The 27,611-nt window shown below is 39.4% G+C and overlaps 5 protein-coding genes across 11 annotated transcripts; 2 read left to right on the plus strand and 3 right to left on the minus strand.

Annotated features, from left to right (window-relative positions):
- Nucleotides 1-410: 410 nt before the first annotated feature.
- Nucleotides 411-8,816, minus strand: LOC136340076 (micronuclear linker histone polyprotein-like). Of its 3 annotated transcripts, none has more exons than XM_066283803.1 (15): nt 8,678-8,816; nt 3,390-3,494; nt 3,194-3,327; nt 3,016-3,133; nt 2,424-2,653; nt 2,300-2,369; nt 2,101-2,155; nt 1,978-2,044; nt 1,718-1,927; nt 1,568-1,666; nt 1,408-1,502; nt 1,179-1,352; nt 783-1,127; nt 674-733; nt 411-605 (listed from the first exon to the last, which is right to left on the minus strand). In XM_066283803.1, exons 2-15 carry the CDS (start codon nt 3,487-3,489, stop codon nt 584-586), a joined length of 1,779 nt encoding a protein of 592 aa, XP_066139900.1. In that variant the 5' UTR covers nt 3,490-3,494; nt 8,678-8,816; the 3' UTR covers nt 411-583. The 3 variants fall into 3 exon arrangements, with proteins under 3 accessions (XP_066139900.1, XP_066139899.1, XP_066139901.1); XM_066283802.1 differs by lacking the exon at nt 8,678-8,816 and adding an exon at nt 3,682-3,875; XM_066283804.1 differs by lacking the exon at nt 8,678-8,816 and adding an exon at nt 3,682-3,874 and having other exon boundaries at nt 1,179-1,349.
- On the plus strand, nt 4,180-7,284 carry eIF3b (eukaryotic translation initiation factor 3 subunit b). Its single transcript, XM_066283801.1, has 9 exons — nt 4,180-4,463; nt 4,563-5,065; nt 5,197-5,429; nt 5,484-5,669; nt 5,725-6,117; nt 6,178-6,290; nt 6,346-6,489; nt 6,620-6,922; nt 6,977-7,284. The coding sequence occupies exons 1-9, from the start codon at nt 4,331-4,333 to the stop codon at nt 7,069-7,071; spliced, it is 2,103 nt and encodes a 700-aa protein (XP_066139898.1). The 5' UTR covers nt 4,180-4,330; the 3' UTR covers nt 7,072-7,284.
- On the minus strand, nt 7,607-15,499 carry LOC136340073 (klaroid protein-like). 2 transcript variants are annotated; one of them, XM_066283798.1, is made up of 6 exons: nt 15,293-15,499; nt 14,350-14,646; nt 13,517-13,819; nt 12,691-12,975; nt 12,363-12,607; nt 7,607-10,900 (listed from the first exon to the last, which is right to left on the minus strand). In XM_066283798.1, exons 2-6 carry the CDS (start codon nt 14,490-14,492, stop codon nt 9,462-9,464), a joined length of 2,415 nt encoding a protein of 804 aa, XP_066139895.1. In that variant the 5' UTR covers nt 14,493-14,646; nt 15,293-15,499; the 3' UTR covers nt 7,607-9,461. The 2 variants fall into 2 exon arrangements, with proteins under 2 accessions (XP_066139895.1, XP_066139896.1); XM_066283799.1 differs by lacking the exons at nt 13,517-13,819; nt 14,350-14,646; nt 15,293-15,499 and adding an exon at nt 13,331-13,501.
- A 257-nt stretch (nt 15,500-15,756) lies between these two features.
- On the minus strand, nt 15,757-19,352 carry ND-75 (NADH dehydrogenase (ubiquinone) 75 kDa subunit). The gene is made up of 12 exons (XM_066283800.1): nt 19,207-19,352; nt 18,861-19,039; nt 18,432-18,573; nt 18,205-18,364; nt 18,009-18,151; nt 17,682-17,949; nt 17,484-17,629; nt 17,184-17,430; nt 16,713-17,019; nt 16,513-16,654; nt 16,151-16,461; nt 15,757-16,098 (listed from the first exon to the last, which is right to left on the minus strand). The coding sequence occupies exons 2-12, from the start codon at nt 19,029-19,031 to the stop codon at nt 15,949-15,951; spliced, it is 2,187 nt and encodes a 728-aa protein (XP_066139897.1). The 5' UTR covers nt 19,032-19,039; nt 19,207-19,352; the 3' UTR covers nt 15,757-15,948.
- Nucleotides 19,353-19,575: 223 nt separating this feature from the next.
- Nucleotides 19,576-27,589, plus strand: Marf1 (meiosis regulator and mRNA stability factor 1-like protein). Of its 4 annotated transcripts, XM_066283794.1 has the most exons (22): nt 19,576-19,900; nt 19,955-20,193; nt 20,241-20,395; nt 20,452-20,587; nt 20,645-20,820; nt 21,904-21,983; nt 22,033-22,193; nt 22,355-22,627; nt 22,680-22,817; nt 22,870-23,070; nt 23,121-23,315; nt 23,372-23,538; nt 23,817-23,992; nt 24,046-24,263; nt 24,323-24,646; nt 24,705-24,860; nt 24,952-25,383; nt 25,435-25,702; nt 25,762-25,892; nt 25,951-26,001; nt 26,245-26,422; nt 26,668-27,589. In XM_066283794.1, exons 1-22 carry the CDS (start codon nt 19,717-19,719, stop codon nt 26,817-26,819), a joined length of 4,191 nt encoding a protein of 1,396 aa, XP_066139891.1. In that variant the 5' UTR covers nt 19,576-19,716; the 3' UTR covers nt 26,820-27,589. The 4 variants fall into 4 exon arrangements, with proteins under 4 accessions (XP_066139891.1, XP_066139893.1, XP_066139892.1 ...); XM_066283796.1 differs by lacking the exons at nt 19,576-19,900; nt 19,955-20,193; nt 20,241-20,395; nt 20,452-20,587; nt 20,645-20,820 and adding an exon at nt 21,395-21,560 and having other exon boundaries at nt 21,904-21,980; XM_066283795.1 differs by lacking the exons at nt 19,576-19,900; nt 19,955-20,193; nt 20,241-20,395; nt 20,452-20,587; nt 20,645-20,820 and adding an exon at nt 21,396-21,560.
- The last annotated feature ends 22 nt before the right edge of the window (nt 27,590-27,611 follow it).

Genomic DNA, 27,611 nt, shown 5'->3' on the forward strand with positions numbered 1-27,611 from the left:
GGCTCGGTAAATGTCAAAGTTCACGATTGCCGCTGGAAGAGCGGAGAAATTCAAGGAAAGCTCTTCCGTCCTTGACTCCTTGTTTCTTTCTCAGTGGTACCCCGTCGTGCTCACATCCCCGGTTCGTAAAGACCTTCAGGAACGCAGCGGTTTTTCAATCAATCTGTTTTCTCTATGAGCGTTCTAAAACAAATTGCCAGGTGGTTCCTCATGAGACCATCTGTGTCTCCATGGATGAGAAAGTGCTAATAATCGCGCTTCGTGTTTGGTTTCACTTTCCCAAGCGATACGTCAATGTTTGACAGAAATGCACACCAACATCCGTCTGGATGGGCACTCACTTGAGCAAGCGACGTTGCCGTTTAGGACCTAAAATCAGAGAACTGGGGAAAAATGATAAGAAACCGATATTATCAAATATTTCGTTATTTATATACCTTGGACATAAATTCTTATTATACCAATAAACCTAGACGAACAATAAAAATTGGCTGAAGTAAAAAAAATTGTTACGAATTTAAGTCAACGCAATACATAAAAAAGGTAATAATAAATAATAGTAAGTTGCAGTATATTTTTATACCTAATTTTCTCTCCTCATTTTCCTGAAACGAAATTTACGTTACGAGGCTTTAGAACTCAGAAAAACTGCATGAAAAACATGTTTGCTTACCCTAGAAGCGAAGCTTCTTTCAGGTTTTTTGGCTTGGCAGCCCTCTCCGGCCTCCCAGACCTAATATCGCTAATTTAAGCCAAAATCTGTGATTTTTTATCCCACTTACTTATTCTCTGGTACCTCTGCCTCCCTCGTCTGTTTACCAACAATATTCGACAGTCTTATCTGAACATCTCTCATCTCACTATGGCTGCCTTCACTTGGGCCGCTCCTCTTCTTTTTGGCAGCAGATTTCGGAGATCTACTCCTGCTTTTGCTCTTAGCTTTGCGGCTCGTAGATGGTTTTGCCTTTACGTTACGAGATAATACGTTTTCGTCGGGTTCCTTCTCGTCCGCTTCCTCAAGATACGCCGGAGCACAGACGCCCCGTAAAAGTCTGGAAGCATTCTCAGTTGGGCTTTCCAGCTTTTGCAGAAATACTGTGGGAGTGCGCACTCCTTCGTCACTTAAACTGGACCGACAAATTTTCAACTGAATCTTAAATCCAGTGGAAATGTCTTACTTGACGCTGGACTTCAGACTGAACAACTCTCTTTGGGTTACATTGCTAGATCTGACTGACAAGGGGGAAGAGTCCTTCCTTTGTAAAGTGCTTCGCTGACGCCAGGTGGTTCTCGGCCTTTTTATGGACGATGGAGTCTTAGAGAATGACATTGGACTCTTTTCTTGGTTCCTTCTTGCAACCATTTTACAATAAAAGCAAAATATTTCAAGGGGGAATAGATACTAACTCTGTTCGATTGTCGTGTACTGACTGATCAATATCTCCCAATGCTGACATCGAAGGGGTGGGATACCACGGGATGATGGAGGGACTGTTTTGAAACTAAGAGTAACATAAGTTCATTCTGTAAGAAAACTTGTGGCCCAAGAAATAAGAAATCAAATTACCTCGTTTTCGTTACTGTTATTATAACCGAGAGAGCGGGGAGTGACCACAGAGTTCTGGACTTGAGGCGTATTACAAGCTGAACTTGTCCTTCCCTCGAACTAAAAACGCCTTTCAATCAAATCTAACACGTAATTATGCTCGGCGCTTACACTGCTCAAACTCTGCTCTAATCGAGTGGAATTGGATCTAGGCGAAAAAATCATAATATCAGTTCGCACTCTATTGCCTTCATTCTCGATAACTGTGGCCTCGATGTTTAAGTAGGTATCGTTCGCATTGGCTTCAAGAGAAGAACAGGAGTTGTTCTGTGAGCTCGCTTGCAGCTCTTCATTTGAAAGCCGGCTCAAGTAAATCTTCACCTAAGTAAATTTTTTACTTATCAAGAACTTTCAAGGGGAGATTATCAAACCTCTCCAAAGGTGGTTTTGTTTTCTGCAGGGGCTCCAAAAGATTCTTCATTAATAGTACTCAGTCTCCTAGAAAGACACTAAATGTTGTGTAATAGTCTGTGGTATAAACAAAGCAATAATACCTATTTTCTAATTCTGTTGAAGTCAGCTCTTGTTCATCTTCAAGCTGATCTCCATCTGTAAATTTTTCAAAGGGGATAGAAATATACTACAAGGACCATTTCATAGTATCAATAGTACAGTATGTGACCTGCTTCGTATGAGTTTCTTTTTAAGGATGACAAAAACGACTTAAAGAATATGCCTTAGCCTCCCACTTACCATCCTCCATAGCGTTACTAGGCGTCACTATGACTCCCCTCCTTGCCACAGACACTCTACTATTAATCTCCTACAAAACCACATTCTCACTTTTCTTTCAATCAACCTATAATAGAATACCAACTTCCTCATCCTCTGAACCAGAGTCTTCTAAGGCGTCACCTTCATTTGAAGTTGATGGTACAGAATCTTCAAAATTTTCGTTAATAGTACTGCAACTAGGCAGCTCATGTGTTCTTTTATTGGTAACATTGGCCATACGGGTTAATGCAATTCGAGGATGGTTCAAGATTGTGCCATTTACATTGTGGGGTTTGACTGTGTGGGTGACTGCTCTGGGTTTGGGATCAACCTCTACACATGAATTAGAAAAAAGGTTACAAGCAGTCGAATCTTGTGTCCCTTTTTGCACAGATGATAATGTAAACCATGACTATAATCCTAATTTTGTATCTCAAAACGCAGACATTTTAAAAACACCGTATATATATATATATATATAGCTATAGAAGCAATACTTTGATCTGTCTGTCACTGTCAATATTTATTTGAGAAAAATGAAGCAGGATGTCACAAATCAGATACCTAACCCAGTTTTACAAGCAGGAGACACATCGGCTATTCAAATCTCGAGATACTGACACACATCAAAACTTAATCAAACAGTAAATCAAACATCTTCTTTTATTAAAATCAACTACTTTAAACCTCCTCACCTGGCAAGCTCTTCGGCCTCCCTCCTCTCAATAGAAGCACTAAATTAACCACGTCCAAGAGTGAGGAGGAATGCTTTTCAATTTCCTTTTTTATTACTGCATATTCAGCTTCTTGAGCCTAAACATTATTCGGTTATCACTATCAAAAACATACCTACAAAGCACTTTCAACCCTCACAGAATACTTGGCCTGTATTTCAATCAATTGAGCCCTAAGATTATCGTTTTCGTTTCTCAAAGCATACAAGTCATGGACTAGCTTTGCATGGGCTTTCGTCAGTTCTTGATTCTTGGCCCTAATGGCCAAAAGTTCTGCACAAGAATAAGAACTTAAATAAGGGAACTTTGGGGTGAATAAATGGGTTAAAAACTACCGAGTTCCATTTGTAGAGATGGGGCTTCGCGGCTAGTGGATGCTCCATCCTCGACGATTTTTGGTCTCCGGCAACTGCCGCTGCTGTTGTAATTCCTCATATTTGCTGTGAATGATATATACTATTTTAATTAATAATTCACGGAGTTTAAGTCTCTCAAAAGTTTAATATTCTAACAAAAATATTCTGAACTTTTGACGGTTTATAGATCATGTGATATATGTCAAAAATTTGAGTGAAGGACCATTTAACGGGTATTACTCAAAAAAACCTACAGGGGCACAGAACGTACCTAGACCTGAGACATCGGTTAACCCACTTCCTAACCCTCGAAATGAATTTTCAGTTTTCGCACTCAGTTTACAGAATCAAACTCGGTTCTCTGTCAGCTCTAGTGACAGTTCACTGATTATGTAAAGAACCAAGAGATTCACGTATTTATGTTGCTTCGAAGCCTCTGAATTTTCCTGTTTGGAGTTCGTTTGAGATTACGTTTCGATAGATCGAAATTAATGATACTAATGATCGAAACATCTGAATAAATAATTGAAATAACCTTTAGTGGAGCAACCCTGCACTGCGTTTGCTCTGTCCAGGGAGCAACTCTGAACGTTCCGGTGCACAATCTTAACGATAACACAGTTGACAGAAATTTACTTGGTTCGCGATGTTGCCACGTAGGGTCTTTTATTCGATATTAGGGTGTTTCGTACTTGTCTCGGGATTTTTAAATTCCTTAATGAAAATTATGACAACAAAACTCAACTTCATAAATTGATCTAATTCGCACTCAGTGTTGAAACAGCCCCAGTTCTGACACCGGATTTATGTTTCAGCTAAGCAAGCTGATTCGTCCACATCTAAATGAAATTGATGTAGATTTGTGATAAGGTACGTGGCAACATTGGCGTCTCTGCGAAAGTACCATTCCGCGTGCCGAAATGGCAAGACCAAAAAAAGGCGACGAAAAAGGCGAAGAAAGCCCTAAAAAGCACGACTTAGAAACGTCTAGCGATGGCGAAGAACCCAATTTCAGCGATCCTGAAGGTTTCGTTGACGACGTCTCCGATTCCGGTGAGTGTTCATATCTCCCAATTTAGGTTATGTATACTCACATATTGAGCCCCTTGTCTAGTTCAAAGCTCCGTCTAATTAAGCACTAAACTCTTCCAGAGCTTCTTCCCGAGGTTCTGTCTCAAAAACCTAAAGAAACTGACGGATATGAAAGCGTTATTGTTGTTGATGGGGTCCCCAAAGTGGGCCCCAATCGGCTTGACAAGCTGAAATCGGTCATCAACAAGGTGTTTAGTAAGTTTGGCAACCTCGTGAACGAATACTATCCTGTTGACGCAGAAGGAACCACAAAAGGCTACATCTTTCTGGAGTATTCAAATCCCACTCATGCCCTTGAGGCAGTCAATTTAACTAACAATTTCAAACTTGACAAGTTGCACACTTTTCAAGTTAATCTGTTTACCGATTTTGCAAAATATGAGGATATTCCTGACAAATGGGAACCTCCGCAACCAAGACCCTATGAAGGGCAAGCGGATTTGCACCATTATTTGTTGGACTCAGATGCTTATGATCAGTATGCAGTAGTAACTCATAATGGACAGAATGTCCAGATTTGGCAGAATACATTGCCAGAGCCAAATGTTATTGAGGAACGCAACGTAAGTTTAAGTTGTTATTTCTATTGTTATTTCTGAGTTATAAATTAAAAAGAAAATTCCTATAAAATATGACAATTAACATTTTCTGCAAATTTTCATGGAAAACTCAATAATTTAGAGTACAATTTTAGAATTGGACCCAAACCTACATTAAGTGGTCTCCTTTGGGTACATATTTAGCAACCTTCCACAAACTAGGTATTGCATTATGGGCAGGACCCAGCTTTACCCAGTACAAAAAGTTTGCCCATCCTCATGTTCAATATATTGATTTCTCTCCCTGTGAAAAGTATTTAGTAACATATTCCCCTGATGGAGACCCACAGAATCCAGATCAAAAGTGGATTATTATATGGGACATTCGGTAATCAATCCTAGAGTTTCCATGAATATTGGTTATTATTGAGTGTGGTTTTAGAGGTGGAATGGAAAAAAGATCGTTTACTCCTGAAGGTCCTTCGACATGGCCAATCTTTAGGTGGTCACATGATGACAAATATTTCGGTAGGATTGGCAATGATGTTTTGTCAATTTATGAGACTCCATCATTTGGCCTTCTTGACAAAAAATCAATAAAAATTAACGGAATTAGGGATTTTAACTGGTAAAATCTCATAAAAAATGTCTTCTCAGAGGAACCAAAATGAGAGGTATTTTAGGTCACCAACTGATAATATAGTAGCTTATTGGGTGGCTGAAGACAAAGATGTTCCGGCCAGCGTCACCCTCTTAGAACTGCCGAATAGAAATGAAATGCGAAAAAAAAACTTGTTTAATGTGGCTGACTGCAAGATTCATTGGCAAAAATCTGGGGATTATTTGTGTGTTAAAGTGGATAGATACTCCAAGGCAAGGAAAGAGAAAAGTGAAATGAAGTACTCAGGAATGTACTGCAACTTTGAAATTTTCCACATGAGAGAGAAGCAAGTGCCTGTTGACAGTGTGGAGATTAAAGAGCCCATACAAGCTTTCGCGTGGGAACCTGTGGGCACCAAATTTGCCATGATTCATGGAGAACCTCCTAACATCAATGTCAGTTTTTATGAAGTCAAGTATGTGGGATTCATTTCAAAGAATAACGACATTTTTAAGTGGTTTTTAAACGTTTTTAGGGTGGGTTTAGCTCCCAACTTGCTGAAAAAATTCGACAAACGTGCCTGCAACCACTTATTCTGGTCCCCCAACGGTCAGTTCATCGTTTTGGCTGGAGTTGGTAGCAATGGAGGTTTGAACTTTTTTTTGAGTAACTATACGATTTTCACATTAAACAAAAATTACAGGAGGTTCTTTGGAATTCGTGGACACCCACGAATTTTTAATAATGAATTCAACTGATCATTACCAAATGTCCGATGTAGAGTGGGACTCCACCGGCCGCTACGTCTTCACCGCAGTCTCGTATTGGAAGTGCAAAGTGGACACTGGTAAGTAAAATGTGTAAAAAGCCCATTGACTGTGAAGACAGATTTCCGTCATTGTTTACTTGTTCAATCAAACGAAATTCTGTATGCTTATTTTCTATACGATAATGTTAATGAATTATGCTTTTCTTAGGTTACTGGATGTGGTCCTTCCAAGGAAAAATCCTAAAGCGCATCAACTTAGAACGTTTCGCGCAAATACTCTGGCGTCCCCGTCCGGCCACTCTTTTGACCGAAAAGCAACAAAAGGAGATCAAAAAGAATCTGAAGAAGTATTACGCGCAATTTGAGAGCAAGGACCGTATGCGACAATCAAAGGCTTCTAAAGAGTTAATAGAGAAACGGGCAGCCCTCATGGAGAAGTTCAATCAGTACCGAGAGCAGCAAATTAAACGTTGGGAGGCGAATAAAGCCAGCAGATTGGCTCTTAGAAATAGTAAGTATTCGTTTCTGTTTAAAGTATCTCGGTGCTGATAAAAGAATGTTGCAGATGTAGATACCGACGAGTTAGACGCAGACACCGATAACGTGGAGGAGGAAGTTGTTGAATTCTTTGTCAAGGAGGAAATAATTCCCATCGATTAGCCAGCAAAATATTAAAGTGTTTTTTTGCCCTGTTAAAGTTTGAGCAGGGACCTTGGCCATTTTGTCGAACATCTTTTAGGAAAACTCGCGGTTTTGCTAGTGTAACTTTCGTTTGAGTTGCATCTACCTGACGTTCATTTTTATATTCAAGTACAATAGCGATATTTTTTGTAATAAAGTGTTGCGCATTAAAGTACTTTTATTATTTCAAAATGAGTTTTCTTTGAAATTTAACACAGTGAAAAAATGCCCCTCGCCTGTTCAAACCATCGCAAGCAACAGGTGCGGCCTTCTTTGCTTTTGAGAATCTCTTGGCTACGAGTGAAATGATGCATGCCATGCGGTTTCGCCGATTTACTTGCGCTGTGACGAGGCCATGTATTCGTAATATGTGAGACGCTGTGATCGTAGACGTAGTATATGTGAGACAACTTATATAGGTATATTTTGAGTTTATATTGGACACCGCTATATAGGGCGTATTTGACAAATTTGGCAACGCACATCTGGAGAATTGGGGATTAAAACTAATACAAACAAAAAAGAAATTTATTTGAATTCAAAAAAGGGTAAAAAATGTACTGAGATTTGATAATTATGATACACATCGATAACTAATTATTAATAAATACGCAGAGATCCAAATTATGCATCTCATATGAAGGAAAAGAAAACAAATTAACAAAAAATAAAATGAGACACTCTCAGAAATGCTATTTATTTACGACTCTAAGGCACTTGTTCGATAAAATAGCGAAATTTCGTCATTATAAACAGCTGTTTGGATGCTAAAACACGTAAAATATGATTTCGAGCTAAATCCAACAAAAAATACTGCCGTTTGATAGCAATTTTTTTCCTAAAACCGAAAGTTTCGATTCGATATCTTATGCTCTAGAAAGGGCGCTTTCGTAAGGCTTATTTGTCTTTGTACTATAATCTTTTTTCCCTAATAATAACTTGTGTGCATCGTGCAAAACAAAGTAAAGACGAAACGTTACAGGCCTGTGTTAAAACTTGTTTCTAGGCTTAAAATCTATAAACGATGATAAAAGGACTAGATGGCTTAATATACTAGTAAAAGAGGGCAAAAGCACATTAATGAGGGTTTCCGAAGTTGGTGGTAACTATAAGGTCTATTTCGAACTGTGCGAGCGATACTGTACGTAATAAACAGAAAGTGAAAACTATAAGTAATAAGTAAGTACATAAAACTTCATTTGGCATACTACGCAGAGGAAAATCTAAATACTGCAGATGTATAGAGTGCTTGTATAAAGACGGAACAACTTAAATGAATTTCCTTAAAACTTCAACGTGCCGCTATCTCCTACTTCTACTTCAACGTGGGTTACTTACAATAAATCTCAAAATCAAAAAAAAACACGTAAATTAATCCTTACACGCAATAAATAACAAAATAAACTCGCTTTGAATCACTGCCACACCAACCAATAAACAATTCGTATAGCTTAAAATTATCAGCTTCTTTGGTGAGAAAAGTTAAAAATATGTGCGATGCGTTTGAGGCGGATTGTTCATACTTAATTTTATTTTTGGGGAATAGCGCCTCACAGGCCAGTACAATGATCAATCAATCGCTTACCTCAAATCAATTTTTTGTTGAGCATCATGTCAAAAAGTGTCACTTCTCAACCGTTGAATGAAGTTGTTTATTTACGACACTGCACGCACTGCGCTGTCGGATATCATCTTCGCCTACGTAATTTCTGGGATGTTGCTCTGTGGTCGTGCGACTTCGGAGACCCGAACATAACCGATGCGAATTCCCGATATGGTAAAAAAAATCGGATTTTAAAAGTACGATTTTTATTCGTTTTCAACGGAGGTTAATCCCGCACGAATACTCGTTACGTTTCGATTTATTTACCGTAAAATTTGCCCTAAATTTTCCTAAGTTTTTCCACATTTTCACCGGAAATTTGATGTTTTAGGAAAGGACGCGGAAATATCGTTAACACTGACAGCTGGAGCGCTATTGTTTTGTTTTCCTAGCCTTCTTACCAATCTTAGATCGTCCCACACCAGATGGCGCTAGATCTGCCACCGAGACGTTAACAAGTGTTCGTCCGAGCCCTCAGTGAAGGGCAATTCCACTGCCCCAACAGTCCCTACTAGTACGTGAGCCGTTATTCCCCAAAAAATAGAGCGAAATTAAGCAGTCTAAACTCGCATAAAGCCTCTTCCAACAGACGCAGCACTCATATTTTACTCCTAAGGGTCAAGCAGCTTCAAAAACCGCTGCCGTCGCCGCGTCGGTTTGGAAGCCCAATTAGCGCATTATTATTTACATTTATTGCGAAATATTGAGAGTTTTTTTAGTAACTGTACATTGCACAACACTAAAACCGTTCGGAGAACACCGCAAATCATCTCCCCGCTGTATGATGCACCCTCCCATGCACCCTAAACCTGTACAAACACGTGTAATTGGGGTTTCCATGGTTGGACAGTATCCTTATTTCAATCATATCGAACACTTGATTGTCTTTTTGCACGGAGAAAAACTGCAACGACTCCCCGTCCAGTTCAAACTGGTACACACCCAGTAAAACTGGTTCTTTGTCGTTTTCCTCCCTCAATCCGTAGACTTCGAAGTCTTTGGGGGCGGAATCCATTTTGCCGTCTGGCAGTAGCAGCCTTGAAACGTGTTCCATGGAAAAAGCATCGATCTTTACCGTATTTGATAGTTTGACTACAACGAAACCCGGGAAGTTTTGGAAGGCCCAGCAGTCACCAGGGGCTAGAGTGGGGGTGATGACAGTTCTAGGACTATTTGAGTGTTGCCACAGTGGAATTCCCAAGATCGAAAACACAGCCTTTCCGTACTTATATAATTCAGTGCAGCGAGTGCTTACTACTTGTCCCCCCATGCTCTCCATGGCGTAATCCACCAGTCCTGTACGATCAGCGTCGTAAATCGCTAAGGCCTCCTTTACGATTCGTTTAATAAATTTCTCGTCTGTGTTAGTCGTAGCATCAGTTTTTTTGAACTGCGTGGTGACTTTCTCCATAAAAACATGAGCGCTAGATTCAACAGCTTCGGCCATTTTAGAGTCCATGCTCATGGTGATGTTGCCTAGATGAAATTCTAAATCTCGCTTGGCCACGAATAGGGCCTGCAGCCACGAGTTTAAGCCTTGTTGAGTACGCAGGAATTCCGGGTTATTTAATAAGTCACTAACAGCCCGAGACACGAAACCCTCGATGTTGATTATCGGGCGTTTATCGCAACATTTTTTCATATCCAGTGACAGCCTTGCGTACTCGTCACCCCTCAATTTATTATTTAACACAATGTCCTTACGCATCTTGTCTATTTCTTTGAGCAAAGTATCTATAAGTAGCTGCTGCTTAGTCAACAGTTCCTCGCTGACACCCACACCCTCAGCTCTAGCACTCTCAGCTTTATAGTAATTATTAATTTCATTAACAAAGCTGGGGTTATTTACGATACTCTGCACCAACCTCTCAGTGTCCACTTCAGGTTCTTTTTTACCTTCAATGTCCAGAAACCGTTTCACAGCTTTTGCTATTGCTTCTAGCTGCTCAGAGCTAAAGCTACCAGCTATGTCGCTGGCACTGGGAGGTTCTAAATATATTTTCTCTGTGATTTTCACGATCTTTTCTTGAACGTTTGGCGAAGGAGTAGGAAAATCTTGTTCTTCAAAAGTCACATCGCGCTTGGTGCGTTTTACCTGTACAGTGTCCCAAAGGGCAAATGAAGGTATAAGATTGGTAGCTGCACTCGTATAGTTGAAAACAGTACCGTGTAGAGAGTTTCCAAGGCTTGATAGAAGCCACGCACCTGAAATGGTGGATATTTAAAAAGAGGGCGACCAGAATTGGTGGTCGTACAAGAAAATAGCTCTTTAGATCGTTGCCAATACACTCATCTCCAAGGAGCTACGTTAACAAGATTATGTGATAAATTTACTGTTATTTAATTCGACCCTTGCCGTTTCACAACCACCAAATCTGTTAGAAGCTATGATCAGGGATGGAAAGAAACGCTGACTGTATGCGTAAAATGATTTATTCCTACAAACACCACACTATAAAGCAAAATATACAATATTACTGCAGGGAATAGTTTTTTTTTTAGTGCTAATGACTGCGTTTACGTCGCAAGGTCCCTACTAACATATTCGTACTTATTACACTTCAGCTTCAATAAGCGGCATAAACGCAGTCAAATTCTTACGATATAAAAATTAGTGATGTATGACTATGGTATAATTAAGTCGCTAATAAAATATGTATAAATATAAAGAAGATTTTAGTGAAAAAATGTAATAAGTGTAAGAATATACTTAAAAGGAAATATAAATTAGCTCTTTTATCAGAGGGAATAACACATTTTTTCGTACTTTTAGCAATACTTGAAGGAAGTTACGATAACGATGTCTAACGGGATTATGAGGTACGTTAACTCTAAGATGTACCTAAATTCAGTGTTCAAAAATTCCCGTTAATCTTTCCGTCTTTTCTGGCATTTAAATATCCATATCGTGTGATTTATAACGTGACCATAGCCTAATTCATAGCGTGATTCTATTGCAGTTGCAGAAGAAATATCAAGGACCATTTTGCAACCAAACACTTGTAATGTCCTAAAAATCTATGGAGGAACCCAGCCTGTTTTTTTTTTTTTTTTTTTTTTAAATAAAACTCCCTCAGTATCAATGAGCTGTTAAAGGCCATTCTTCATATAAAGTGCTGAGAATTGAAGGTTTTTAGAGTGTTTAGTTAAAAAAATGTTCCTCTTTGGGTCAATCGCGGATTTTTGATGCACACAAAGAATAAATAAACTAAAAGGAATCTCATTATGATCAATCACTGTGTATCGGCACTTTTAAACAAGGCAAATATCCACTAAAAATTGGCTTTCAAAAATAATTTTTTCAGCCACTTGGTAAATGCCCGAAGTCCTCTAGAAAACCTGGAACGTTGAAAGGCACTGTGGGCTAATGTTAATTGGTATTAGTTATTAGCTTAAGTCTTGACGTTGTCGTTAAACTTAAACGCCCCGTAAATAGAATCGGAAAGCGAGTTAAAATAGGCGACCGCCATTTTGCCGCAGTTAGGGTGGCAGGAAAGGGCAAGGGTCGATCCGGTAACCAAATATAAGTGAAAACCTAAAAAGGATACATTTTCGCTCAAATTTGCGGCAAAAAAAATCTGAATATGCTCAAATCTCGATCGGCTGAAGGTTTTTTATATATTGCCAGCAGACATACTGCCATACTGCTCAGTCTTTCTTTACTTACCCCCGAGTAGCAACAGCGGCAGCAAGCACAACAGGGCTAGTTTAGTGGCTTTTCGGCCGGGTCGCGTCTTCCACAGCAAATAAGTGTCCCACAACATCACTTGACTGGCAATTTTATGAATTTGCGAGAATATTCCGGTTTGCACTCGGTAGGAGTAACGGAAGATAGAGAAAATCGTCGTGAAAATAGTGGTGAAGATTTTGGTGAGAAGTAGCTTAAAAGAGGTCCATTGCGTGACAGTTCTCCTGTAAAAAAAAATTGAAGTAAAAGGCTTTAAAGTCCGAAAGTTAACTTTTGATGTTAACTGCACCTTCAAGAACCTACTCACCTTCTGATCATATATTCTTCAGAGTGACCATTGTACCCAGCCCCTTGTCTGGATTTTGCACTTAAATCTCCAACATACTTCAACGTTAACATGTCTTCAGTGTTAATATATTTGTGAGCCACATTTTCTGAATAAAAGTTCTGAGAAGAGTCATATGACAGACCAGAATCATTCAAAGCGTGGATGGTTTTCCTGGACATATTGGGCATAGCAACAACTCCTGGCGCAATTTCCACTCGGTCTTTGGAATGTGGAGAGTAGGTCCAGTCAGTTTTGGGATACACACTTAAAGCGAAAAGAGAACCATTAGAAAATCACAAAATTGTACAAAATGTTTGCTAACAAGCGTGCTTCTTGAAAATTTGGCGAAGGAACTATCTTCACTAACCTGCCTACAAGTACCTACATTACTTATCTGTAAAGTCAGAGGCAAGAAACTAGCAGAGCTAACCTATTCACCTATATCAACTGGCTGCAGTATTCGTGAGTTTGATACATAATTTAACGAGATATTTTTCCATCCAAGACAATTAATATTGATTACTGGATTCATTCCATGATATTTGGTGTTTTTCGTCACTATCCCATTTTTTATTAAGTCTGAGACAAACAAAAATGCAAAATAGCCGCTGTTTCATACCTAATATGCACTAGCACCGAATCCTGTATAAGATCACTTTTAACCAAATTAATAACAAAACAGTTCGTTTCAGAATAAAAATTTAACGAATCCAACCGAGGCCAACGCAGAGTGAGATATTCATACGGAAATAAAAAAGTTTGTTTACAAACCATTCAGGGCATTATCAAGAAAAAAAGCACTCACTCCCAATACCGGCCGCTCCTTCTGTACAACTCCAAAGCCGGCATTTCCTTTCCGTTGCCCACAGCCTTAGTGTTTTCTATCAGTTGGTTGGTCTGATTCTGTCTGATGGTTTTGCTGGAACTGACCTCATTTTCCCCATCTTCAGATGAATAATCTGATGTTTTTAAGATGCGGCTGCGTAGCGACCGTTCCGACTTCAAGCCCGGAGACGATTTCTTGACACTGTTAAGTTTCGGTGACGGGGTCGAAGTAGCCCTGAGAGTGTTGACTTCGTCTGTAGAACTGGAGGCGCTTTCGTTGATCCTAAATTCAAATCGAAAGATTAAATTTCGATCGCAGAAACGAACAAGAACATAAGTATATTATTTATGGAAATGACTTTACCTGAATCGTCACAGATTTATATTTACAGATTTGCGAAGGACAAGGTCGAACAATAAAGTGGATTATAGTACGGGAATCCGTGGGCGTAAATCAATATTAGTGAAATAAAGTGAATGAGCAATTCTTGTTGATTTTAATATATTAATTGGTAAATAATCATTTTACTACAAGAATTATTACCCTGCTAAATGGTTAGCCCTGTAAATGAACATTTTCTTTGATAAGATAACGGAGCATGCTCATTATAGACATTGAAAAATACTTTTTTCAAATTTAGGACGCGGAACTGGAAAAATTAATCTGCAGTTTAACACAAGAGGTGGTCTCAAGATTCCAAATGTACAAAACGCCACATGAATATTTCCCAAACTCGTCATTTTCAAAAGAGAAAAGGAAAATTTCACTCAGTTTCCCAAGCAGAAATTCCCCTCTCTGCAAGAACAACTTACTTCACAACAGTGGTTTTTCTTATCAACCTAGTCCCAGTCTTCTCCACGCGGTTCCCACTGCTCGATTCCTTCTGAATGAATTCCTCACTCAAATATGGAGTTCTTGATCTAGACCTACTGGAACGCAGCTCCATGTTGCTCATCTTTACCGTCTGGATGCCGCGGTCCTCAACTTATAAATACAGAACTAACCTTTTTGAATCTTAAAATAGTATAGTTCTTCCTGTCGTGTGTGATTTTATTTTGGGGACAAAAGAAGAGGGCTGGCCAGATGCAGCAATTTGGTGGATTTCAGTTCTGCGAAGGAGAAATTCCAGTATTTTTAGGATATTTTTTTAATTCTGGATGTGGTATGGGAACTGTTATTACGGTGCAAGGCCAATAATGAGTAAATAAAGTCATAATTAACTTGTATGTATGCTGCAATGAAGAACAAAGTTTTGCAAGTAGTCATGATTAAATCATATACATAATCATAGATCATACAAGTCTAATTAAACGTTCCTAGGGACACATAAATGGTTTTAACATGTATTCTTCAGTATGCATTTTTAAGTAATCTTTAACTTGCTCACATTGAACGAGCCAAAGATGATATGCAATTTCATGTAAAAAACTAAGGAAGAAGTTAAGCCCATATTCATGCAACAATGCCGACTGTTACAATCACAAGAGATGAAAAGACGCCGAGTCTGAGCCCCTTTTCCTCAATTTTCATCATCCTTAGGATCTTCACAAAATCGTGCCAGTTCCCGGCCAAATTTACAGATCACGGGAGATCGACCCAAAATAGCTGCCAAAGGAATATTTCTATTTTTAGGCCGAACATAACGTCCCTCCTTGCGATGAAAGTAAAATTGCTCTCCGTAAATGATTTTGTTGATTTTTCCGCGAGTCATATCCCGAATGGTTTAAGAATCCGAACCTTAACCTATATATTTACCGTAAAATACTGGACTTTTCCGTGGTGAAAACACTTCCCCAACAAAACCACTAAATATATCACAATTTTTCAATGAATAACACAGTTTTTTTTCGTTTAAAAGTCCGTTTTTTAAGTAAACAAACACTCGGTACCCGAAAAACCGTCATTCCACGAAAAAAGCCTGCAAATTGGTGACGTCATTTGCATTTATGTCAGAAACTACGCAATCTTCGGCGAAACTCGTATGTTACGTGTAAATAAGGGCTAAAATCGCTTGACAGATATACGAACGAAGTAACAATTGAACTCGATATTTCCATTCTAATCTATTCCGTAGGATTGGAAAGAGATGGAAAATAAACACACGTTGCTGACTTAAATCTCCTAACAACCTTGACGAACACGCGTATGCAACCCAACGAACCATCGCCAAGAGTTTTCGATCTATTCTTAATTCGCAATAAATTTGAACTTAAACTCAATTTCGTATTTATAATGTAACCGTTTACTTACTAAAATACTAATATACAACTTAAAATAAAAAAAAATAACGAAAGGATAGCTGATACCTATCTCTAAGCACTGGAGAGTCGTAATTCAAGGGCAAAGCAAAGACAGTTCGCTTACAAAGTTATTATTCCCAAAAAATTAATCTAATTTATCACTAAAATCTCTTAAAACTTGGACTGCTTTTGTTTGAGCACTGCCTGCACACACTTCGCCATCGTCGGCGAAGCCCGACTGATCGAGTCGGTCATAAAATAGTCAGAAAGCTCTTTCAGTTTCACATCAAATGGAGCACTATCCAACTGAGTTTTGATACTCTGAAACCAAAAACTGATCTCTTTACAACCTTTAAAATAAGACAAACCTCACCTTAGCCAATTCCTGTGCCTGCTTGAAGAAATTAGCATTCTCGGCTTCACCATATCGTATCAAATGCGGAGCCACTTCCTCCAATCTACCGCGAATTTCATTCATATTGTCGTAAGGTAATTTGGCTCCTACAATCTCCGAAAGGGCCCTTATGATTTTCCAGTCGTCTCTGGCCCTTCCGGGAGGAGCTACTGCTGCCAAAGTTTGCTGCGCCCTGCCTTCAGTGTTGACATAAGTGGCCTGTTTCTCCGTATAAGCTGCTCCAGGCAAAATGGCATCGGCTACTGAAGCTCCATGGTCTCCATGATGTCCTGAATAAGAATTTTGATGAAGTACACATCAAGGATTAGCTTTAGTCGTACCTAAATAGATTACGAAAGTATCGTTTGATAAATCGGATTTTTCGATGGCTCCCTCGTCAGCCCCCAGAAGAAATAATACTTTCGGGTTTAATTCTCTGATTTTGTTCACTCCTGGACTGTAACCAATGTCTAAAGCTGCGACCTAAAGATGCACAATAAATAACTTTGTTATGCACGTATTTAAGAAAATTTCAACGTACTTGACTCGCCACTTTATGAAGAATATTCAACACTTTCCAGCTCTCTTCTTGAGGTCTTGCGCTCGCCGATAGTTTCTGAGCAGCGGCCAAAATAGCACTTCCATCCGGTCTTTCCAACACCTCAGAACCGACGATAATCAATGGTTTTTTGGCGGACTGCAATTTCTTACAAATATCGTGCTGACCGCCGGTTAATTGTTGTAAGATACTGGGACTATTGCCTAAATGTGTGTAATTGTACCGGAGATCCACTTTGGGGCCGATTAAAGCTGCGTCCAATTCATTGTGCACATAAGCCTTTCGCAGTCTTCAAATGAACAAAAAGACATAAGTTTTTATGAATATTCTTTTGCCTTCTAAGAGCTACAAGTTTATCTTCAATACAGTGTGAAGTGACCATGCAGACGTACATTTCATGAATATAAATTAACGTAATTCTGGTATCAGTTAAGTATTTTGTTGGATCCTTACCGGGAATTCAAGAGAGGAGCTTCAAACCTAGGATTAGTACCCACAAGCAACACAAAATCAGCGTCTTCAGCTCCTGCTATGCCGTTATTGAGTAAATAACTAGAGCGCAAGTCAGTGCCAGATCCATCCATGGGGAAGGTATGTTCAGTGCATAAAGCCTCTGAACCCAGTCTGTTTAAAAAGTCCTTGACAGCCACTAACACTTCTGCATCTGCCAGACCTCCTGCCACAGCTCCAATGCTAGATCCTTCATTACCCTTCTATAAAAACTAATACAGTCATAAGTAAAATGCACCTTACCAGCGTTTTTGATCTGCTTGGCAACTGTCAAAAGTGCTGCTTCCCAATCCACAGGCTTAAGCTCTCCTTTATTATCTTTCAGCATTGGTGTTACCAATCTTTGCCTTTTAAGACCATCATATGAGAACCGGGATTTGTCTGCAATCCTGTAAATTTAAGAAAAATGCGCCTATTTATCACTCTCTTAAAAAAACTAACCATTCCTCGTTGATCTCCTCATTAACTCTGGGCATGATTCTCATCACTTCTCCAGTTCGGGAGGACACAACTATGTTGGATCCCACAGCGTCCAAGACGTCAATTGAATCGATTTTGCGAATTTCCCAAGGCCGAGCAGTGAAACTATAAGGTTTGCTTGTCAAGGCTCCCACTGGGCATAAATCTATTACATTTCCAGAGAGTTCTGAAAGGAACATTTTCTCCACATAAGTGCCTATTTGCATATCGTTTCCTCGTCCAGTGGTGCCTACATAAGAAATTATAAAAATATTTGTTAATTCAGGTTAGGTTAAATTGGATTCTCACCTAAATCATCTACTCCAGCAACCTCTGAGGCAAACCTAATGCATCTTGTACAATGAATACATCTAGTCATGATGGTTTTGATCAATGGACCCAGGTCCTTGTCTTCAACCGCACGTTTTCCTGTATGATCTATATCTACAAATCTACAATTCAAATAAAATAATGTGATGGGAATCAGTGGAAAGGAAGAACAAACCTGGATCTATCTGACCCAAAAGCCATACTTTGGTCCTGCAAATCGCATTCGCCCCCTTGATCACAAATGGGACAATCTAAGGGGTGGTTAACAAGCAGAAACTCCATAATTCCTTCCCGAGCTTTTTTTGTCATTTCAGAATTGGTTTTAATACGCCAACCTAAGATATAATAAAATAAGTAGAAAATTGGAGTTGCACAGGTGGATAAACTTTTTAAAAAACTTACCCTTCATTACAGGCATGGCACATGCTGCTACAGGCTTGGGGCTCTTTTCCACTTCAACTAGACACATCCGACAATTTCCAGCTACAGCTAGTCTTTCATGATAGCAAAATCGGGGAATTTCTACCCCCACCAATGCAGCAGCCTAAAATGAAGTCTCTTAAGAGAAACAGCAACCAAAATTTAAGAGTTTATATTTTTTAATAAATATACATTTAAATAAATTGGTGTGGAGTGTCTTGAGATAAAGTCTTGAAGGCAACATTGCAGTGCACACACTAACTAAAATTTAACAAAACAAGGGGCAAAAATGGATAATCATAAAATGTTTTCATTCAACAAACAGTGAATTTGGAAATAAATAAACATTAACTTAGAAACTGAACCAGAACTAAATACGTTACAGCTTTGTATTATAAAACCGACAATCACCTGTAATACTGTAGTTCCAGGATCAACTTTAACTGGGATATCATCGATAAATACTTCGACCTGTTCAGGTTTTTTAGGTGGTTGAGTGCTGGCAGCCCTTGACACTACAGCCACATGTTTGGGACTGACTTGGCTCCCCGTTAGGACCTTCCCCAAGGCAGTACGCAACATATTTCTATCTAAAAACACACTCTACCTGTAGGTGAGAAGAGGCACTATCATAGGTTAAAAAGAAATTACATAACACTGTCAGAATCTAAAATGAAAAGGGTGTTTGTTATGTCAATAGGGATGAACGTTTTATGTAATTCTTAAGGGATGTATTGGTGTTTTAGGGAGAAAATACCTCTTTTTGGGCGATTCAAGCGGTTTACTGGAATTTATTATTAAAAAATTGCGACAAAATCAGACATCTGGTTGACAGTTGTAATGGATTTGACAGGTTTGAGGATCTTTTTAGATTAAAAAAATGGCAGCGGCGATAGTCGCAAATTGGTATTTGTATGATCTAAGTTTATTAAGAAAAAAAATGGTAAATAAATGAATAAGATTATGAGGTCATCTTGAATGATATTTTTTTCAATTTAATGTCCTGGTGAATAAATTTATACTTATTTAATTTTAATTCAGAATTTTTTTCCTATAACTTTCCCGCCATCTTTGAATAAAAAAAACAATTAACAATCTACTTCACCTAACCTCATTGTTAAGATTGTATTGTTTATTAAAATAATTTTAAATAATTTTTAATTGATTTAAAATGCCTCATAACATATTATCTTATCCTTGTCATCCTATTTATTATTGACTAAATATGATAAGCCGCTTCCTATATTAACGTCACATCAATAGAATTATGACTTCTCAAAACTCAGACTCCAGTGATATTTCCCTCAATTTCGATACCCTGAACTTATCCGACTGCACAGGGGGCCGCAGACGTAGAATCAAGTACCCTCCAAGACTAGTCCTAAGCGCAAACAATTTCTTCAACTCCTTCCCACATTCAGACGAAAGTTCAACCACCTATCTCAATTCTGGTACTACCTGTATTCATCTATTTGAAAAGGCATTTTCTTAGTTGTGTCTTGTAGTATCAAATGCGGGTAAGAAAAAGGCGCGTAAAACAACAGGGCTTGTGCAAAGATTACCCTCTATGGGGATATTTTGGGACATAGAGAATGTGCCGGTGCCTAAGATGAAAAGTCCTGCTGCAGTAGTGCAGAGGATCAGAGAAGTATTTTTAGAAGATTATCGAGAGTCTGAGTTTGTTGTTGTTTGTGATGTTAAAAGAGAAGCCCCACATATCATTCAAGATTTGCATGATTCTCAGGTAGGTTTCATAAACCATTTTTGCCGAATTTTAATCTTTGCAATTAGGTAAATTTAATACATGTAGCGTCTACCTCAAAAAACGCTGCAGACGAGAAACTCAGGCAGTTTTTAAGGCGGTTTGCTGAGCTCCATCCAGCTCCTTCAGCTGTAGTTTTAATTTCTGGTGACATTAATTTTGCCTCTGATTTGTTTGATCTCAGGTTAGCTAAATCACTTAACTACAAAAGCCTCAAACTAGAGTTTATAATTATTGAAGGTACTGCAAGAAAATTCGGGTGATACTAGTCCACAATGTTAATGTAGCCAATGCCCTGATTTCATGTGCAAATGAACACCACTCGTTTACTACATTGACCCAAAACTTGCCTTTAAATTACTCGCAAAAAGCGGGGGTAAGAAATTAGATCAAAGGGGTATTGAGCTGTTGCTAACTTTAGAATTTCATTCAGGAAGTCAACACTTATTTCTTCTTGACAATAGTGAATTTACCCAAACATATTGATAAGGGTAAAGTGAGAAATAGACTGCAATACTTGACTAACAATTGCGGGGGCAAATGCGCTGAATTTGTGGCAGAGGAGGGTATTGCCTGTTTTAGATTCGGAAATTTTGATTTGGCCCTCAGGTGAGTTTACTGTGTGTGTGTCCATTAGGGCTCAGGAATTGTGTTTATATTTGGTTTAATTGAGCATCTAGGTAGTAACATGTCATCATGGAGATATTTCAGAAAGCGATAGCACTCTGCATAATTAAAAAATGCTAATAGATCCGTTTATTATTACCGGAGATAAAGTATAACATTTTTTAGGCAACTTTGGCACACTGTATATTGAATGTGATGTGGTTTTGACCGTTGATGTATAATCATTTTTTTATTATTTTGCAGAGTATTATCGTCTCCTGAAGTATCTCCATGATGATATGTTACACTGTGCATATTGGAGTTTGAAAACTGCCGTTAGTGGTCTGTAATAGAGGGTGTATTTCTGCACGCATTCAGCACAGAACTGGGACCGTATACTTCTGTGCTGAAGCCGCAATTCGCATGATCATTATTAGCTTCTATACATATCTGCATTTCTGATGAATACCTGCTGAAATGTATGTTTAAAATTCCCGCTTTGCTTTTTTCGATTGAACAAATACTAAATCGACATTCCTCATGGCGTTTTTTGCCGCACCGGAAAAAATCGTTTCGACTACAGAAAGGTCGAATAAAGTCAGTGATCGTGCTAAAACCACGTTAAAATGTGCCTAAATTTGTATTGAATTGCCTATTAGGTGAATTTCGATTTTCCAATAACCTTCCGAATCGCCAAGTTACGAAATTATGGCGAATTTTAAGCCGTATGATAAAAGTCGCAGGTATGAAATCTCGCTTTTTATTCCTCCAAATATATATAAATCGTTAGTCACCGGTTATGTGTAGCCACGCGGACTTCTCATAATGATGCTGAACCATTTTTATGATGGATTTTAATGCTTTCAAGGCGGACTACCCGTCCTTTTTTTAATTTTTGGAAGCAAGACCTCTCGCTACAGTATATCAGCCTGCAGGACGCGTCGTGAGGCGTTACTCTTCAAACACTGACTACCATAGTCCCATGGAAGTTTTTTGCAGTGCAATTCGCCATACTTATTAATGCAGAACATGCGGTAGAAAAAATTCTGCGAGTCTCTCAATTTCGTTCTTTTCTTCCTTTTGCAGAGCTCAAAAGCGTATCCAAGGCGAAGACTTGTTTGGCCAGAAAATTAAGGTTCTAGCACCCTCAGTAAGGAGCTACAGTGGTAAGTCGTTTTCTGGGTATAAATGATTTTCAACGCTTTTTCTTCGAAGGTCAAAAAGTTAAAGGGGATGTCAGAGAGGCTTTCCAGCAGCAGCCACAACGCGCCGGTAGCTATCAACATCAATATGGCAGCTCTGCACCGCCTCCAGGCTTTGAAAACCGGCAGATCAACGCATATACTTATCCTTCTTCTAACAGGAAGCTTCTTCAGGTAGCAATCTCTCAATTTCGCTTTTCTCTTTTAATTTTTCCATTGATGTTGTTACCATTCGGAACACCGTTCTGGTTCCACAAGTTTGGACTGGCTCTGGGTGTTCTCCACCAAGAAAAGCGCACTATATCTCTAAAATCCCCGTCTCTACTCCCCTACAGGACAATTCCTTGTCAATAGCCGCCGCTGCCAAATTCCGCCCCATAGGCAAAATGGGCCTGTCCCCATCGTTCGGAAGCGGCCAAAACGTTTCTCCCATGGAAATAAGCACTGAGCAGTACCAGAACAGCTTTGTCAATCGCAGGACTCCGTCGAGCAGTAGACAGAGCACCCCTCAGGATCAATTGAATTTAGGGGCCAGCGCCCTTCACCTCCCTTACGGACGCATCCGGGGGACAAGCGGAAGTTCAGAATTTAGCGACAGTGATGGAAAAGTTTGTAATGTGCAATGAAGCATTGAGGGGTTTTAATTGCCAATTTTCTTAGGGATACATCTCTTCTGAATCTGGTTCAAAGCCTCAAGTCAACCAGCCCACAGAACTCAACATTACTAACCTAGATCCCACCATGCAAATCAAGGAGCTTCGCAGACTTCTTATGAATATGATTAAAGAATACGCCATGGTAAAACCTTTCATTATCGTGTCACATCCCGGTTTTGATACCTTTGCTGCAGGTCTTGAGCCTGAACGTGGTTCTTCAGCCTGACGGCACGCCCGTGGCTAACCTGAAAGTTGGTAGCCAGCAAGAAGCCCAACTCATCATCTCGCATCTGCACAGACAGAAGTTGGGCCACAAGCGCATCTCTATCGCCTATGAGGAGAACAATTCTCCTACTCCTGAGCAGCTTAAAGTCATGGTTATCAGCATTTTACAAGTAATCAGTCCAAATGTTAACGAACAGTTTGAATCAATGTCGGTCCTTAGGACGCTCCTGATAAGCGAATGCCCCTCTTTAAGTTCATGGAACTTCTGGAGTCTCGTTATCTCTGCACGGTGTCAGTTTCCGAGGTGAATAAGTTGAAGGACGTTGTGCGAATCAAAGATGAAAGGGGGTCCAGAGCTATTTCTCTAACCGCCGACGCCATAAGGATGAGCCCTGTTAACAGCACTTTACCTCAAGTAGGATTTTACAGGTTGCATTGCGGTGTTTCTTTAAGTTGTGTGTGTGTTTTTAGGCTATGGTGCCGCATTGCGTGATCCATTGCCCGAAAAATATGCAAAATATCGGTTGGTGCGAGCTGAACTCTCCGATTATTCCGAACGTTATTGTTTCCTTGTCCATGTTCGCTACCAAACTGATGACATTGTTGAATATCCACTTCGGGTCCATGCCCCTTCTCAGGTGAGTCACAGTGTACGTTTCGTTTTGCCAAAACAGATCGGAAAGAGGTTGCTGAAAACTGTCAGCTGTTTGCCAACACATGAAGCAATGCCGCAATAGAATAAAGATAAGCAAAATGAAAGAACCTTGAAAAGCCCTATCGAGGGCGTCGTGCGATTTTTGTTTATTTTAAGTGGACAGAGGTGTATTGAGAAATAATTGTAAAATTTGCAAATAACTTTTTTCTTAAGTCCATTCACTGTATGAAGAATATCAAGAATTCTTCTCTCAAATCTCAGCTTCCAAACCTGCTACGAACAAGTGTTCCAAGAACACCTCCCAGTACACAACAGCGGAGTACCTTTGGAGCACCTGATCACCTGCATTCCGAACGTCGAAATCAAGCTGGTGGGTCCCAACAAGAGCATCAAAGTCATCCAGCACGAGGTGAAACCCATTGAAGAGAACGCAGATGGTGATAAAATCTAGGAAACTTGAGGACATTGTAAACTTTTGTTCTATTTTCAGAACAAGTGCTCAAATCTGTGGCTTTACCTTTGGCCCCCAATGTTAATCTTCTATGCAGAGAGGTTGTAGATTTGCTTAAAAACATGGACAAATGCCAGATATTGCTCACCAAGTTCATACCAGCCTATCACCATCATTTTGGGCGGCAATGCCGCGTTGCCGATTACGGCTACACCAGACTCTTAGATTTGCTGGAGTCTATTTCTCATGTGGTCCAAGTAGGAGCAAACTTATCGTACTTTACCAAGAGGATAATAAACACTTAGTATTTCCCTAGATTATGGGCGATAGCTACAGGCGTATTATAACCCTCACCCATTCAGCCCAAGTGCGTCGTTTCACATCAGATTTGCTCCGAGTCTTGAAAGTGCAACCCAACAAACAGATCGCCGTTTACGAATTTGCGAGCGCTTACGAAAAGGCACTTAACAAGCCCTTTAACCCCGTAGAGTATGGTCTATGCAGCTTGGAGGATCTGCTGTGCGAAATTCCCGAGAATACTGTGGCCATAACCAGAGATGAGGAGGGAGTATTTATCTGCGTACCGAAAAGAGAACAGACAGCTGATGAGGTTGCCAGAACCAAGCAGTTCGCAAAAGAGGTGCGTGAGACGTGAGAAAAACGAGTTTATTTCCAGGATTTTCAATGGAAATTTGCAGGTGATAGATCTGTTGAGGCACACTTCTAATTCCACCATGCTATTCAATAAGTTCGTACCTTCGTATCATCATCATTTCGGCCATCAATGTAAGGTGTCCGATTACGGCTTCGCCAAATTAATTGAGCTGTTTGAAGCCATACCTGATATTGTAGAGGCAAGAAGAATATTTCGTTATGTTAATATATTATCAAGATGTGCATCTCCTTCGAGATTTACGTTACATTTACGCAATATATTTGCCATAGATTAAAGAGCTTCCGGACGGAGAACGGATCGTGAGTTTAACCTTAGAACAGTCCCTGAAAATTCTCAGCTCTCAAGTACTGCAAGTGATCCGAAACGCCGGGAACTGCAACTTAACTCTGAACGATCTGCCGGTGTTGTACATGAAGGAATTCGGCTATCCACTCAACTTGGAGGGGTATCAGTGCCAAACATTGGAGGAATTGGTGGACAAGATGTCTGAATATGCGGAGGTGGTCCATAGTAATGCTGGTTCATTACTGCGCACCGTCGAAATGGACACCTCGCCGAATATTCTACGGGTGCGCTGTTGGGCGCTCCTGCTCTGTCCACCCCACGTCAAGGACTTGAACAGCTTCCGATATGAATACCGGCAGTGTTACAACAACAATTTCACCATTGAATCTTTGAGGAGCATCTCCAATATCATATCCGTATAGATATTTCATGATACTGTAATCCTTGAAATAATGGTCTCTTTGTAGCTGTCAACCATGAACAACACCGATTTCATCTCTCTGACTTCCCTCTATGTGCTGGCCGCGCAGCTCTATTTCGTAATATGCGCTCACAATGGATCACTGGAGTTCAATCAATTGGAGTGTCTCTATGAAGAGTACTACAGCAAACCATTGAAACTCTCCAGTTTCAATATCAACACCGTCAACGAATTTTACAATAAATTCAACTTGATGTTTTACGTTAAGGGCAGCAAGAAAAAAAGCGTGGTGGTCCTAAGCCGGAATCTGCAAGGTGGTTCAAAAATAACGTAAATTAATCAGGGTCGATTTACAAAAGAAAATTTGTTGCAGAACATATAGCATTTAAGTGCGCCGATAATTTGGAGGCGGAGGATCAATGGTTGATGCCCAGTGTGGCTGAGGGTGGATTGGGGATGGTTAAGAAATACTCGCCGCCGAAGCCTGACACTCCACCCAGTCCTGTGAGTAAAAACGTTTGGTTCTGTATGCGTTTTTTTAACGGATTTATATGGCTTTTAGAGTTCAGCTGTGTGGTGGGGCAGTCCCGCGAAGTTCGGAGAACCTGCAGTGGTAAGTTTACGTGTCTTTACAAGTACCGCACTGTCTTTAATATTCGAATTAATTGGCGGGCCGGAGAGGGAGCACAAGATAAGGCTCCAAACCGTCTCCCCACGTTTGGGGCGAGGGACACGTTTCTTTGATTATTCAATACACATACGGCTCTTCTAAAGAATTCTCCCGAACCCGCTACTGCTTATATTTTTATTAAACTGGTGAAAACATGTCAAGCTAACCAAATAACGTAATTTTTAGAATTTTTCCATTAACATGCCAATTACAATAGACCATACCCTGCTAGGCCAATCAGAGAATTTAATATCTCCTGCTAAGCAGCTGATGGCTATCGAAAATAGTCCATGGCCCATGTCCACGCAGGTTTTGGCCCCGGAGCCTCACGAGTTGCCTCTGCCGAACAAACTTATACCTAAAGGTAATTTTTATAATCAAAGGTTCAGTCGTGATCTAGCTACCTGCCCTGTTGAGATTTGATTCCAAAATCGCACAAAAGAAACAAATTTTAAAGGTTGAAATATGACAAATGTAATTCTGAACATTCTGGCGAATGCGCTTTATATCGATATAATTTTTAGGCAAATTTCTAATCTTTCTGTTGCAACAAAAACAGATTTAGTACTCTCTTTTCTTTCATTTATAAAACTTTGCTTTTCTCAACAGCCGGAGCAGACGATAGTGGCGATTCCGGTGTAAACATCATGCTAGATAACTCTCCATCTGATAACGAGTTAGAGTCTTTCTCGTCGAGAGCTCGCAATACTGGAGCGATCAGAAAGAAGCCTCTCTACGGCACCTTTCTCAATTTCAAATAAACCGCACAAAGTGTTCCGTACAATAAGCGCATTTTACTCTTTAAAAAATCTGAAGTAGTTTTATTGTTAAATTTAGTCTTCTGTGTAGTTAACTTGAGGCACCGAGGAGATTTGAACCTGCAAATGGGCAGTAACCTCACGAGAAAGGCAGGTTTAATACGAAAAATAGTAATATTTTTGAGTTTGCCTTGAATTTTTTTTTTGTTCAAACTAACGCCCGTTTTTGCGGATCCAAATTTCCCGTTGATTCTTGATCTCGTGATACCTCCTAAGCGAAAAAAGACTTTCACGAAAACATTCCTGGTCATTTTTTTATGTAATTTTAGGGAGTCATTATTGTTATTATTATTAAAGTCGAATTTTTACCATATCGAATATTCTAATCCGATTTGATTGTATCTATTGGATTATCAAAGTTTGACTTATGATTCTGCATTAATTTATATGAGCAATTATAGAGGTTCTTTGAGATTTGCTGTTCTGAATTATGGTAAAACGATTCGGCTCGTCAGCATCACATCTATCTTTGTTGTATATTTATGTTTGTGTCATTCACTTAAGCCCCTTTTGTATGTATAATATGTAATCTTCTTTTACATTTTTATATAAGCTATTTTATCTATGACAAACTTTTTGATACTTAATTAAATTTTAGGATTTTGAAAGGTGCTTAAATAGGATTTTAAATATTTCGCGCCGGAAATAAAATAAGAAGTACTTATGCAATTGTTTGTTGAATGAAGCCAATATTAAGAGTATTTTTATGTGAATGCAGCGTTTTATTAACCTTTT

This window comes from Euwallacea fornicatus, chromosome 7 (assembly GCF_040115645.1).
Source record: "Euwallacea fornicatus isolate EFF26 chromosome 7, ASM4011564v1, whole genome shotgun sequence".
Taxonomy (NCBI): Eukaryota; Metazoa; Arthropoda; class Insecta; order Coleoptera; family Curculionidae; genus Euwallacea; species Euwallacea fornicatus.